This window comes from Amblyomma maculatum, chromosome 4, assembly GCF_055883805.1.
Source record: "Amblyomma maculatum isolate TAMU_Amacu chromosome 4, ASM5588380v1, whole genome shotgun sequence".
Taxonomy (NCBI): domain Eukaryota; kingdom Metazoa; phylum Arthropoda; class Arachnida; order Ixodida; family Ixodidae; genus Amblyomma; species Amblyomma maculatum.
In genome coordinates this window covers 96,162,216-96,175,785 of record NC_139347.1, presented here as the reverse complement: position 1 = coordinate 96,175,785, position 13,570 = coordinate 96,162,216, and the positions used below count along the sequence as shown (strand labels likewise).

At 43.9% G+C, this 13,570-nt stretch overlaps 1 protein-coding gene across 1 annotated transcript in view; it reads right to left on the bottom strand.

The window, feature by feature from the left end:
• Positions 1 to 112: 112 nt before the first annotated feature.
• Positions 113 to 13,570, bottom strand: part of dve (SATB1_N and homeodomain domain-containing protein dve) — a 103,619-nt gene continuing 90,161 nt past the window's right edge. The window contains exon 8 of the mRNA XM_084602220.1: positions 113 to 5,506. Coding sequence (XP_084458346.1) covers positions 4,984 to 5,506 — 523 coding nt within the window. The 3' untranslated portion in view covers positions 113 to 4,983. The remainder of the gene's footprint in view (positions 5,507 to 13,570) is intronic.

The following is a 13,570-nucleotide window of genomic DNA, read 5'->3' as shown; positions in this document are numbered from 1 at the left end:
ATGTATTGGGTCTATATTCTACTTGCAGGACAACAGCTTCAGTGTGTAAACTGGAGGTAGGCTTGAATTTGTTGCTGTCTCGGTGTTTGTGGAACAAAGAAAATGACTCCATGCAACATTCAATTTATTGACAGTCTATGCAGTGTTCAACTCAAATCACTTGCCTTTGGCTAAGATGACATGTTGAACTGCAAACACTTTCAATGCCCAGTCTTACTGGCTTCACTTTTCAAGTCTAGCATTCAGTGATTTAAGTAATGACAGTACAAAAAACACACAACCTTGTCATAAGCAAGAGTGAACCTGTGCCTGCGGAGACATGCTGATAACTTTCAAGTGCATAATGCTGGCTATTGAGAATTATGCATACATGGCGCTCTTAATTCTTTACTGCCCAGTCAGTGTTATGAATTCACGACATATTATTTGCAAGCCATGTATACATTAATATAGGAAGCTTCATGTGAACATGTTCCACACAACTAGCATCTGCCACACAAAATGCTTGACGGCATTATGGGCAAGCTGTGTGACAAAGAAGGCAGTGCAAATACAATTTCCAGCCAGTATCTAAGGGTTTTCTGTCTCCCCAATGTTCTGACAAATTTTGCAGGGAATACAGGAAGACATTCACTGGACAAAAACTTGTTTGCTATCTGCGAGTTTTCAAGTTGGCTCGAGATTTTCAATTTGGTCATTTGTGCCACTTTGCCAATCTGAGCAAAATGGACCAGGTGCTAATTGGTAATAGGTAATTGGTGGCAAGTCAATTTCTCAAATTTTAAGAGCACTCAAAAAATTTTCACATTGGCTTTTGAATGTGACTGCATTAGCTCACCTAATCTGGATGCAATAACTTTTTTCATTAATTCCTTTATAGTTCACAAGCAAAAGCAATGGGTGCCCTTGATAAACTGTTGAATGCAATTCCAAAAAGAAAAGCATTAACCTGAATTGCTTCCGGTTTTATGGGCATGCACACAAACCATGCTTTTGTACACATTTCTGACGTGATTTGGCCAGTACAATATCATAATAGATTGCTGAGTGATGCCTAGTATGCACCAGTGTTTCTTCCATCACTGAAACTTTTGACATTAAGCCTGATGAACTAGTGGAGCAAATTATGGAGCTGAATTTTGTAGAGAACTTGGAAAGGGACCTGCAGCAGGAAACCACTTCTACATAGCACAAATTGCAGTCAAATTTCAATAGTTAAAACTATATCGGGTCTAAAGATATTTAAAGTGAAAGCCTTAAATCTGTTGTTTTTCAAAGTCGCATTGTGAGGTACAGATAGACAATGAAACATGAAGCTGCACAATTCAATTAGTCCCTTATCTTACACTCCTGGACAGAAAAAAAAGATTGAATTGAAAAGTAAGTAAATCATGTCCACACCAGGATTTGAACCACCATCCTTCCTTTCTCCAGACAAGCACACTAACCACTACCCTATGCTGAATTGAGAACGAGTCCATGTCCTGCGTAAGTGTGCTGTTGTGCATACTGTATTAAAGTCTTTAGGTCTGTGTTTCAAGGTTATATTTGTGAGGTACAGAAAAACAGAGCGTGTCAGAGGAGGGTTTTGAGAAAAAGCGGCGGAGCACAGTCGGAGAGTTGAGGTAAATGTCAGCGGTGCTGGAAGGCATTGAGGGAAAGGGCAACAACGGTGCTGGAGAAGGGGAGGGAGATGTCAGCGGGGGAGCGGGAGGGTGTCACCAATAGAGGGAAATGGCAACACAGCACCTGTACGACATTCTGAAAACGATGGCAGCACGCTCACTAGCATTGTGTACCTCGCCATGTGAGCCTAGAGCTTCATTCAACATTTCTATGAGTTGCAGGCAGGACAGGCCAAGAAAGTATGCCACAGTAGAGCACGCAAGAGCAGCTTGAAATGCCTCTTGCTGTAACCGCCATCGCGAGGTGGATACAGAAGATATGTGCTGTGGTGTTTGAAAAATATCTTTTGGGAGAGTTGGATACCATAGGGTGTGAATAAAAATGCAAAAAGTTTAATAAAATGTTGAACTAGGCTTTCGTCTCCACATTCTTAAAATTTCTAATGATTCCCTGTAATATGTTTTAGTTATTGCGAATTTGAATCTGAAAAGGCTTATTATTTGGGGCGTGCCAAGAAACTTTTCAATAACGAATTGATTCTATTCAGTGCACTTTCAAAGTTACTCGAAACAACTCAAATACAGCCAGAACTTTTCTGATAGTTTTTGAATAATAAGCATGCATTTCGAATACGCCACGTCATAGTTTTCTTTGATGCCTGTTTTGAAAGCAGGTTCTAATCTTATGCCCATAGAATGTTTTAACGACTGATCTGTGCGTTCAGCACTGCAACATAGTCTATTGATAGGCAGGCGTTCATGACATTTACACTTCAGACACATGTCATCCAAGACTCTGTAAACTGTGCCCTTAAGTTCAATACCGGAGGCCATGGCTAATAACTGTTGTCTATCTCTCATCAAATTAGACTAGTCTCTTTGTCGCTGTTGTCAGTAGCAAAAACTAAATTTTCTTATGTGTATGACAGAGATAATACGCTGACTTTGTTTTGCATGCTCCATAATGGAGATCATCGTTGGATTTTTTGGCGGCTGCATATTTATCTCCATGACTTATAGCTCCACCACTTGCATCATAAAATTTAATATGTCACATGAGTATTTTCATTTTGGCAGGTAAGCATACAATTATTCAGTAAATATTCAGTCTGATACAATTTTTTACTGCACTATAGCGATATTCGATTAGGTACCGAAGCTAGACTATACTTATTTGATTTGGTTTTGAAAAAGTACTATTTACACACCCCTATATTTCATATGTTTGATGTGCCCAGCCATGACAATGGCTCAGTGGTTAGGTAGCTCGGCTGTCGAGCAGAAAGATCCCGGTTCCATCCTGGCCATGGCAGTAGCATTTTAATTATAGAGAAGTGAAAAAAATCTCGCCTGTGCTGTGCGATGTCTGCGCAGGTTACAGACCTACAGGTCGTCCCGACTGATGCGGAGCCCTGTACTACAATGTTCCTCATAGACACTGTGCGTTGCTTCAGGGCATTAAATCCCACTGTTTACAATTTATTTCACTTCATGTATCCAAGGTTGAAATGTCAGTCTGAATTAAGCGAGTTGTAAATATCAAAAGTTTATAGTACTTCTCAAAGTGAAGTAGTAAGCCCGCACAGCTTGCCAGCTATCACTTGCAGCATAGCATTTTTTATTTTCAATTTCTAGAGCAATGATTTTGATCAGTGCAAGACTTCGTCTCTGAAGGGTGTAGGGGAGGTTTCAAACTCTGGTCAGATGATTAGCAATAAGTGCTGCACTGTTTTAATAAAATAGTCATTAAGAAATTGAGCAATGAAGAGTTCTTGGTTGATATGGCTCTTTTTAACATGACCTCATGAGCTGCTGCTGCTGACAGAATACAGCTGTATGAAAGTTCTTTGTGTGCTACAAGCACACAATGCTGCACACAAGCACGCAGCGCTGTGCCTGCTGCTTTGAAAATTGTTTTAAAGGCAATTACCAAATCCTTGCATGTGCAACCCTACTATTCTTCACATTACACGATTACCTGCACGACACAACTGCTGTACAACTGTTTGAAACTCCGTGCATTTTTGTTGCTCAGGTTTTTGTGGCTGGTCCTCTACACTTTCAGGCAGCATCAGACCTTGCAAAAGTAATAGTTTCTGTGCTTTTTCAAAATCAGACATATTATAAAAGAAATAACGATGATATATCGTATGCACATAGCTACCAAGAACATATTGTTGTAAACTGAGCTATAATGGCATAATGGTAGTAAAAACAGTATACTTCACTGCTATATGCATAACAGATTGCAGATGACTTTTCTATTGATACTTGCACATTGACCGGAGACAAAATGAAATAAGTTCTAGGACTCTGATAAAGGTAATGAAAAAAGTCATATTTGCCTTCTACCCATGCATAACAAAAAAAAAAAAAAAAAAAAAGGCAACATTTGTGTCCATCATCAATGCAAACAGTGGCAAAAAAGTCCCTCTTTGGCACATTTCAATTTTTGTTGTTTGCACCGACAGCAGTTGTCCAGTTCTGATGCACAGTCATTCACAACATCACTGCATATATCACCATACTTTGCTCACTCTGCACACGTTGGAATCACAGCTCGAAGGACTATTCTCGTCATCATGACATTGAAATGTGACAGCTTGCAAACACGTTTGAGTACAGTCAGCTGCAGGAATGACCTGTTCAGTCCAGTCAAGACGATGGTTATTCCAGAGCACAGAAACAAGTGGCGGCTTGGGTAATGGCACCGTTGGCTTTCTCTTCCAGCAAAGGAGGCACCTCAACTCCCTTGCTTCTTGAAAACCATTATGCCAATAGCTATCACGAGTGCTCAACAGTAGTGCACACTGTAAATGTCCATTCATGTACGCATCACAACCAATCCAGCTGCAAGCAACAGAGCAATAAACAGATCTCATACTTTGTAGAAAAGCTAGTCATGCTCTGTGATTGCATAAGAACAATAAATAGACGAAACGTGATGAGGCTACAGCAAGCTACATGCACTTGGAGTGAACAACAAGAGCAGCGACATTTCAGTTCATTCCTTATCATTTTCGCCCTTTTTACATCACAGGCTAGTAGACGAACCATGCTGCGAGTAGTTACTAATGAAAGTAACCGACTAATGCAAGCAATCTTCTGTCCATTGACGCGGTTTCGCGTTGCAGTTTCATGCCATGGGGCAAGGCCGACCGAGGGCTTTTAGACTGGACCACTACGTGGTCTACTTGTGTCATGCATCGTCGGACTTCGCAATTTCCATTCGCGCGCATGCCGTCGGCAGTGGCGGCTGAGACGGCGGGGCATCCATAAAGGGCGGGCGAAGGGAACCGGCCGCCATTGTGGTGGGGAGGGGGAGAAAATGGCGGCCGCCGACGTTGATGAGGTAGCGTCAAGACGGGGACGTGGTGGACAGCGCCACCACCAAGTCGCCAGGGGTCGACGGTGCCGGCACCACACCGCTGTTGCTTCCGTGCACGAAGCGAGGGTGGTGGTGGTGCAGGTGGTGGAAGTGGCGCAGGGGCATCATGGCAGCCGCTGCTGCCGCCCTGGCGCCGCAGTCATGCGCGAAGTGCTGGGGCCGATCGTGTTGGCGCGGAAAACTTGACAGTGGAGACTGTGGTGGCTGCGGATGCGGGGACAGTGGAGGTGATGTTGCTGGTGGCGTTGATGACTGGTGGCAGTGGTGGTGTGCGCACGGCACTGTTGTCACGGCGGCCACCTTTGCGGGCACTGGGCATGGTAATGAACTGGAGCTGCTGGAGCCAGTGCCTGTGGCACCAGTGACTCCGCTGCCCGAGCCTCCAGGGTTAGAGTCTTCATCACCGCCACCCGAAGCGTGGCGCTTGAGGCGGCGCTCCCTCTGGCGCTCATTCTTCCACCAGTTCTTGAGGCTGTTCACTGTCACCTTTGGTCTGTAAAAAGACATAAGCAGCAAACAAGGGGAAAGTGAGAAGTATATTCCCATCTTCTTAGAGAGTAACATGTCTCCAAACGCCATGGGTATATAGCGGGGAACTAAAAGATACTAATAGTGCTAAATTGCTGGCATGCAGCATCTCCAGACAAAAAGAAAACAAGTAGCACTTCCTTTAGGCAGGAAATTGAGGCTGCAGACCGCTGGCCCTCTATTCCTGCTCCGCCATGCCGGGACATGCCCGTTTAGTTTAGAAAACTGCCATCACCTGCCGCATGGGGCTGAACTCATTCCCTCTTTCTCCTGCCTCGCAGAATTGCATGCATGTGCACGGCAGTAGAGCCGCTTTTTGGATAAGCGCCAATACTCTGGATGAAGGGGTGAGAGGAGGGCTTGGGAGGCAAAAGAATTGGTATGCGGCGTGAAGCCCCCTCCGCGCCTGACAAACGCATATCCACTTCTCGGAAGGTCTCTGCACTGTGACAGAGGAAAAAAGGCTCATACAGCAGTGAGAGGAGATGGACAAGGCAATGAGGTTTCATGGATGGAGACGCTGTGTTGACTTAAAATGTTGAAAGGAGGAGGATGCTCGTGAGGAAGATGCGAGTACAGTCGAGCCCACTTAATGATTGCAGTTATAATAAAGCTCTGTTATTACGAACGAGAGCAGTGCTACCGTCAATTTGTATTATGCCAGTGTCACTTATTTTCAGACAACAAAACCATGGCTGCACAACTTGGTTAGAGCAAACGCTGAGTCATCGTAAACTTGACCACGTGCATTAGCTAAAAATTCGCACTTCCTCCCACAGGCGCAGCAATCAGCTTCCCAGTTTCATGGTACACAACCTTCCCCATGGTTCCTCAACCCTATCCCCATCTCCAGAAAAGAAATTGGAATTCCAGAAAGCAATTAAAAATTCTGGGGGGCACTTAAGCCTCCTTACGTGAAAGCATTCCTCTACAGGGCATGTAGTTGCACCACGCTGTTACTATGGCAACACCCGGCGTGTTCAGACATGTCTGGGCATGCAGCAGTGCCATCTACATTGAGCTGTTAGACGTCAAGATACCATAACCATGACTATGATTACTCATAGTCATATGCAGAGTTAGGCATGGTCATGGTTTGTCACAGTCACAGTTAGTCATTCATGGGCAGTCATGGTTTGGTTTATGGGGTTTTAAAGGGACAGAATACTGGAATATAGGTCTCAAATTTTATTTGGCGCAATGGGAAGATGTGTAAAATGTTCGATTCCATAACGGTTTTGGTAGAAACGCTGTAGAAAAGTTTTGCCGAGCATTTTTCGGTCAGTGCATGCGCCCGTTTTTATGTAGTCCAATGCTGAAAACCATGAGCAGCGACTGCGATGACGACTGGTGGTCGACAAAAAAAACGTATGAAAAAAAAAAGAATATAAATTTCACTCGCCAGGCAGTAATTCGACATTTTTTCCCTTTTCAATTTCACACTCAAGGCTGTTACGGTGCAATAACGCACGCCTTGTCGATAAAAGTTTTACTGGGTACTATCATTGTTTCATTCACGGAATTCCAAACACTGTGGCCCCATCTAGTGGCAAAACCTGAAAGCATACCTCTTGCTGTGCGAAAGGAGGGGTGATTTTTATTTAAGGGCGCAGTAGAGAGAGCGCGAAACATAATGAATTATGACAAGCACTCCTAGAAGAAAAAAGAACAGTGTGTACTTGCGAAAATCAGCGATATTTTGCTGACATGTAGTCACATGGGGTACTACACCGAATGTAATAGGGTTTCTCCGCTAGATAGCGCCTCAGTTATTTGTATGTGATTTTCAATGGCAAATTAAAATTGTAAAGCCTCTTTTCTTTGATATTGTAATGCTCGATCTGTACTATATGAGGCAAGGTCTTTTCATCTCCACCATAATCTCATGACATATTTTGGCCAGTGTTCTGTCCCTTTAACAACCCAAAACCGCCTCGGACTATGAGAGACGCCGTAGTGGAGGGCTCAGGAAATTTCTTCCGTCTTGGGGTTTTTTACATGCACTGATGTCGCACAGCACACGGGCGCCTTGCTTTCAGTCTCTATCGAAAAGCGGCCGCCGCGGCTGGCACCAATTTCACGCCCTTCGAATCTGTGGTTAAGCGCCCTAACCCAGTGTTTCTCAGATGGGGTCCACAAAACCCAAAAAAGGTTGCACAATAGCTCTGGCCTGGCTACAGTTTATTTAGGGTTAAAAGCATGGAGGTTCAGAGCCAACTTCAGTTTCAAGGAAACGCGAGAGGAGTGCGGAATGGAGAGCAAGAGAGAGAAGGGAAAGAGAGTGCGTCTACGGCGTTTGTTGATGCCGGTGTCGGTGAAACTCCAGCTGTGGCAATACTGCTGGCCTGCTATCTCGGCTCGGCTCTCCGACGAACAAGCGGTGCGATTTTGGAAGGATTCCAATTCCTTCTTGCGGCATGCATACCAGCGCTGACACGTTGCCTCTTCCCCATTCCTCTGCAGACTGTGGTGCGCTGGCTTATCAAGCGCAATTTTTTAGAGGCTAGTCTAGCCTTGGAATTAATCTCGGTTAAGTATGAGACCTGCTCTCCGGAACTGCAAAAAAGATCGACCCGCCCTCGCGGCCCCCTTTCCCCACATCAATCTCAAGGGGTCCCCCATTACTTCCATGAGTCCACAGTTCTCCAATACATCGATGGCTGAGGTAACCATTAAGTCACAGTTGTAGGGCACAATTTGGAGGGGAAATGGAGGCACCAAAACGGCTTCACCGCAAGATTCCAGCAGCTGAAAATGCTCCGAGGGCAGACTGTGCGCCATGGACTGTCGAAAGAATTAAAGGTTGCTGATGTCCCAATGAAAATAAAATATTCTTAATGAAATTGCTCAAGGAGCAAAGAACTGTGACTTGCTGAAGAAAACAAATACAGCCTGTCTAAGTCTGTCATTTTGACAATAGCCAAAGGTCAAATTTCAATTAAAGCTGGCCCGACGACAAGAAAGTACCCTCGTAGTGTAACCTATGCGGGCGTTTGAGATATGCAGTGAGGCGGCCCAGTCTCTAAACATTCCATCAGTGGACTAGGCGATGCTTTCCAAGGCGAGAGACTTTGCTTCAGTTTTGGGCTTTCCCGATTTCAGCCCTGGACAGTGGCAGCTTCCCCGATTTAAAGCTCACCATGGAATATTGTGCAAAGCCGTCACTGGCATAGCAGCCTTAACTAATACCAATGATGTTGGCACTGTCTCTAGAGAAAGCAAGCTAAGCTCTGCTAGCTGCATACAGTACCAGTGGAGCTGAACTATGCTACCAGATTCTGCCGTTAGTGAGCCATGCCTTTAATAATAATAATAATTTCTTTATTTCCATCCATGATGGATCAGACTGTGGGGTAAAAGTAGCTTAAGAAGAACGAGACATCCTTTTTTTTCCTGATGGTAAGCATAGCAAACTTCGCGTTACTGACTTGCACCATCCGGTTAAGCACAAACATACACAGCAGGGATTATAAGCTGCCACTTGGGGACTATCGCAAGCCCCAATACATCCCACTGTGGTACAAACACAAAAATTCCTGGATTATACAGGAGCTGTTTGCCGAATGGCTAGATGAGTTCAACCACGGACATGACGAAGCAGTAGGTGCAGCCTTTCCTGACATCGGTGACTGTATACTCTTTCTGCCAATGAATGCAGCGTCCGAGATTCATCTACTGGACATGGGCATCATGCACATGCTACTTTGGCGGCATGCATTCAGCGGATCCTGATAGCGATTGATTGATGTTCACTTCAGACCCCTTTTAGTTATGGCAATGCGTGTCACTGACGTGCAGCTGACCGACCCTGATGTTGCTTCAGTTAGAAGCAAGGACCTTGGTGGGGAATTTGAGGGGAAGATTGGCCACCTTGGAAAGGCTAAAAAACACCGTGATAGGGTTTTCCTTAAAAAAGAGCTGACACACATTATAACAGGCTTTTCTCAAGAAATAAACTCTGTTCTTATTTGACTCCTTATTTTTGTCAGTAATATAAGATCTCCATTTACTATAAACTTTAGGTATAACGAACACAATCACCGTGATCGTCAGGTTCGTTGGGCTCAACTGTATGCCTTCCACGGCGCTTTTTAGGGAGTTAGCACGCCTTGAGAAAGATTTAACATTTACGGGTTTATATTAAGAACTGAGTTTTGGTCTGTGGAGGTGGATTGCACAGCATAGCGCACAGTGCTAATTGCTGGTCCTAGTTTTAACTAAGTGTTGAATGTGTGGCTACACTCTACTGTATGGTATGAGGTTGTAGCATTTCGCGTAAACACTTTTCTTTTCAGTAGAAGTGTTTTTGTATCATCAGAGGGCACTTTGCAATGCTGTTTAGCTGTGATTGCGACCCTGGGTTTCAATGGCTTGCATTACATCTGTTGCGCTTAAAGAGCTCTCCTGGGGAAACCAATGAAGCACAGGCAGTGAAGCCCTCCGTAAGAATCGTCAGAGCACGATCTTGTGTTCTGCACATGCGCAACGGTATCTGCCACTGCCAGAGTGATGGCACCAGTGGTGCCATCTCGTTTTGCAGTGACAATTTGCAGATAAATTGTGGCGCTTTAATCTGGGCCTCACATTCCTTTTTGCTGCTTGAAAATTTGTTTTATTCTAAAATATAAATCGATGCAGATAACATTTTTATGCCTGCTTTGCAAGTTTTTATTTCAAGAAAGGAGTGCTCCAGGGTTGTCATAATTAACATTGTGTTCTATGCTTCTATGCAAACCTGTCTATCAAACTACAGAAGTTGATGTCTATGTTTCATGAGTCAAACAGACATAAAATATAGCAACAAAGTTCTGAAGATAATGGGAAGAAACTCAATTATGACATTTTTCACCTTTGGTCGCATACTCCTCTTTAAAGCACCGATGAAAAGCATTAAGAACAAGTTGCATCATATTGATGCTGTAGTAGTTACAACCGTTATGTGGAACCAGCTCACTATCATTTTCCTTTCCACTTTATTCCAGCTCTTTCCGTTAACTTCTAAACTTCGGCTTCACCTCGAGAGAGATTCCAGGCAGATATGATGATGATGAACTGATTTTTTCTGGTGCAAGGGCATCTATGGCCAAAGAGCGCCAAACACAAGGTGTAATGCCATCTCCAGTTGATGTGATAGCTTTGGTGATTATGATGATGATGTGCTAAAAGCTATGGTGTATAGGGCCTAAAAGTTCGTTTGCAGTGTATGATCTCTAAAAACAGTGGTGTATAGAGCCTAAAACGTTCCGAGATGTATAGTGGTCTGAGTAAAATATTAAAAGAAGAAATGTAAATGTTAAAACGCTAGTTATCTAAGTAAGAGGGACGGGTTGAAGCCCACGTTGATAAAAAATTTGACATAAAAAGCCTACCTTTGAAAAATATTTAAGAACTCTTTCGGGTGAGAACATTGGGTCATCGCCGAGAAATATGCACGGATGTTTCGGTATATATTTTTTGTGTATTTCGGAAAAATGATGTCGCCTTTGTTTTTCAAGTGTTGGACATTCAATTAAAATATGTATTACTGTAAGATGACCACCACATCTCGAGCAGCGTGGTGCAGGAGAGTTCGTTAAAAGGTATGAGTGTGCAGTATGTGTGTGACCTATTCTCAGCCTGCACAAGGCTACTTCTTTGAATCTGTCTCTTGTCTGTAGTGTACCTGCCTATGATAGGTTTTATAGTGTGCAGTTTATTTTCAGTCGCTGTGTCCCATTCCTCTTGCCACTGTTGTCGAATTTTGTTTTTAATGTGTGGCTTGAGGTCCTGGTATATTATTTTGTCGATGTCTGTAGTATTTCGACAGGCAGCTGACACAGCAAGCCTATCAGCCGCCTCGTTACCTGGTATGCTACGGTGGCCTGGCACCCAGCAAAGTGTAATTTTAAGTTGTAATTTATGGGCAGTGATAAGGTTGTTAAATAGAGTATTCAGGACTGGGTTCTTATTGTGCCATTTCCAAGAAGTTAGGGAGGTTAAAACACTAAGGGAGTCTGTGTAGATGACCGATGACTGTATTTTGTTTTCTATAATGTGTCTCACAGCTAACAGGATACCGTGGGATTCTGCAGTAAATATACTTGTATGTCTGTTCAGTGTTTCTGTTAGTGAAAATTGTGGTCCATGTGCAGCACATGAGACTTGAGTCGACTTTGAAGCATCAGTGTAATACTCATTACAAATGTATTTTGCCTGCAGAGACATGAAGTGCTGTTGTATGGCTATAGGAAGGGCATGTTTTCCGACTTGAAGGAATGTTAGGTCGCAATTAACAGCGTGCATTTCCCACGGAGCGATGAAGTCTTTTATGGAAGTTGTATGGAGGCTGCCAACCGGGATGTCCAGATATTCAATATGAGGGGCTAGTCTTATTGGGTATGGTGGTGTTAGTGACGGTTTTCTTGTGAAAAGTTCTGTGTTAGCTGTGTCAAGCAGGAGCCGGCGACAAGGATGGTCCAGTTGAGACAATATTTTGGTAGCATATCTTACAGCAGTAAATTGTCTTCTTCGCTGTAATGACCATCGGTTAGCCTCAACATAGAGGCTAGCAATTGGGCTAGTTCGAAAAGCACCCGTGGCAAGGTGAAGGCCAAGGTGGTGCACTGGATCGAGCATTTTTAGGGCAGAAGGTGATGCTGACCCGTAAAACATTGAGCCATAGTCAATACGAGACAAAACTACGCTATTCAGAAGGCTCAAGAGGCAGTCACGATCTGTGCCCCAGGACTGGTGGGACAGAATTTTTAGCAGGTTCATTGCCTTCAGACATTTTAATCTCAGCTGTTTTATGTGTAATATGAAGGGAAGCTTTTCATCAAAAACTACACCGAGAAATTTATGTTCTTTTTGAACTGCAAGGCTCTGACCACTCAGTCTAATGTTGGGCTCAGGTCTAATGCCACGCTGCTTAGTGAAAAGCACGCAGACGGTCTTTGCAGAGTTAAACTTAAACCCATTGTCGTCGGCCCACCTAGACAGTTTGTTGACGCCTAGTTGAATCTGGCGTTCACAGATGGCCAGGTTGCAAGATTTGAAACTTATCTGGACGTCATCGACATATAAAGAATAAGAGATGGTTCTTGGCAGCACGCCTTTTAGCGAGTTCATTTTGACAATAAAAAGCGTGCAGCTGAGGACACCACCTTGAGGGACACCATTTTCCTGTATAAACAGCTTCGAGTATGTATTGCCAACATGAACTTTGAAGGTTCGTTCAGACAAGTAGCTTTTTAACGTGTTCAACATGTTCCCTGTGATACCGAGAGAGAAGAGGTCGCGGATGATACCATAGCGCCATATGGTATCATATGCTTTTTCAAGATCGAAAAAGACAGATAGACAGTGTTGTTTGTGTACAAAAGCATCCCTTGCATAGGACTCAAATGCAATGAGCTGATCGTCTGTTGATCGCCCAGCCCTAAAACCAGCTTGGTTTGTGTCAAGAAGGCCATTGTATTCTAGGAAGTGAACAAGACGACGGTTTACCATTTTTTCGAAAAGCTTGCATAAGCAACTGGTTAGGGCGATTGGCCGATAGCTCGCTGCAAGTGTGGGTTCTTTGCCAGGTTTTAATATCGGGACAATGATTGCTTCCTTCCATGCTTGAGGAAAGCGTCCTGTAGCCCATATTTTATTATACAGGCAGAGTAGGGTTTCGAGGGTGTCCACATGGAGGTGCCCGAGCATTGCATATGTGATTCTGTCAGCACCAGCTGCTGTGTTCTTGCATGTGTCTAGTGCACTCTTCAGCTCTTGTAGTGTGAACGGGCTATTGTACCCTCCTGTGCATGGTCTCTTATCATGTATAGGTTTACTCTCTTCGGTCACCTTGTGCCGCAGAAAGGAATCTGTATAGTGTGCCGAGCTAAATATGTATTCAAAGTGTTTCCCTAGTGTGTCTTCTTGATGTTCTAGTGTGTCGCCACTGGTGCTGACAAGAGGTGTTGTGAGAGTGTTATATCCTTTGAGTGCTCTTATTCTGTTGTAGACTTTGTGTGCGTCAGTATAAGAGTTCACAGACGAAAGGAAC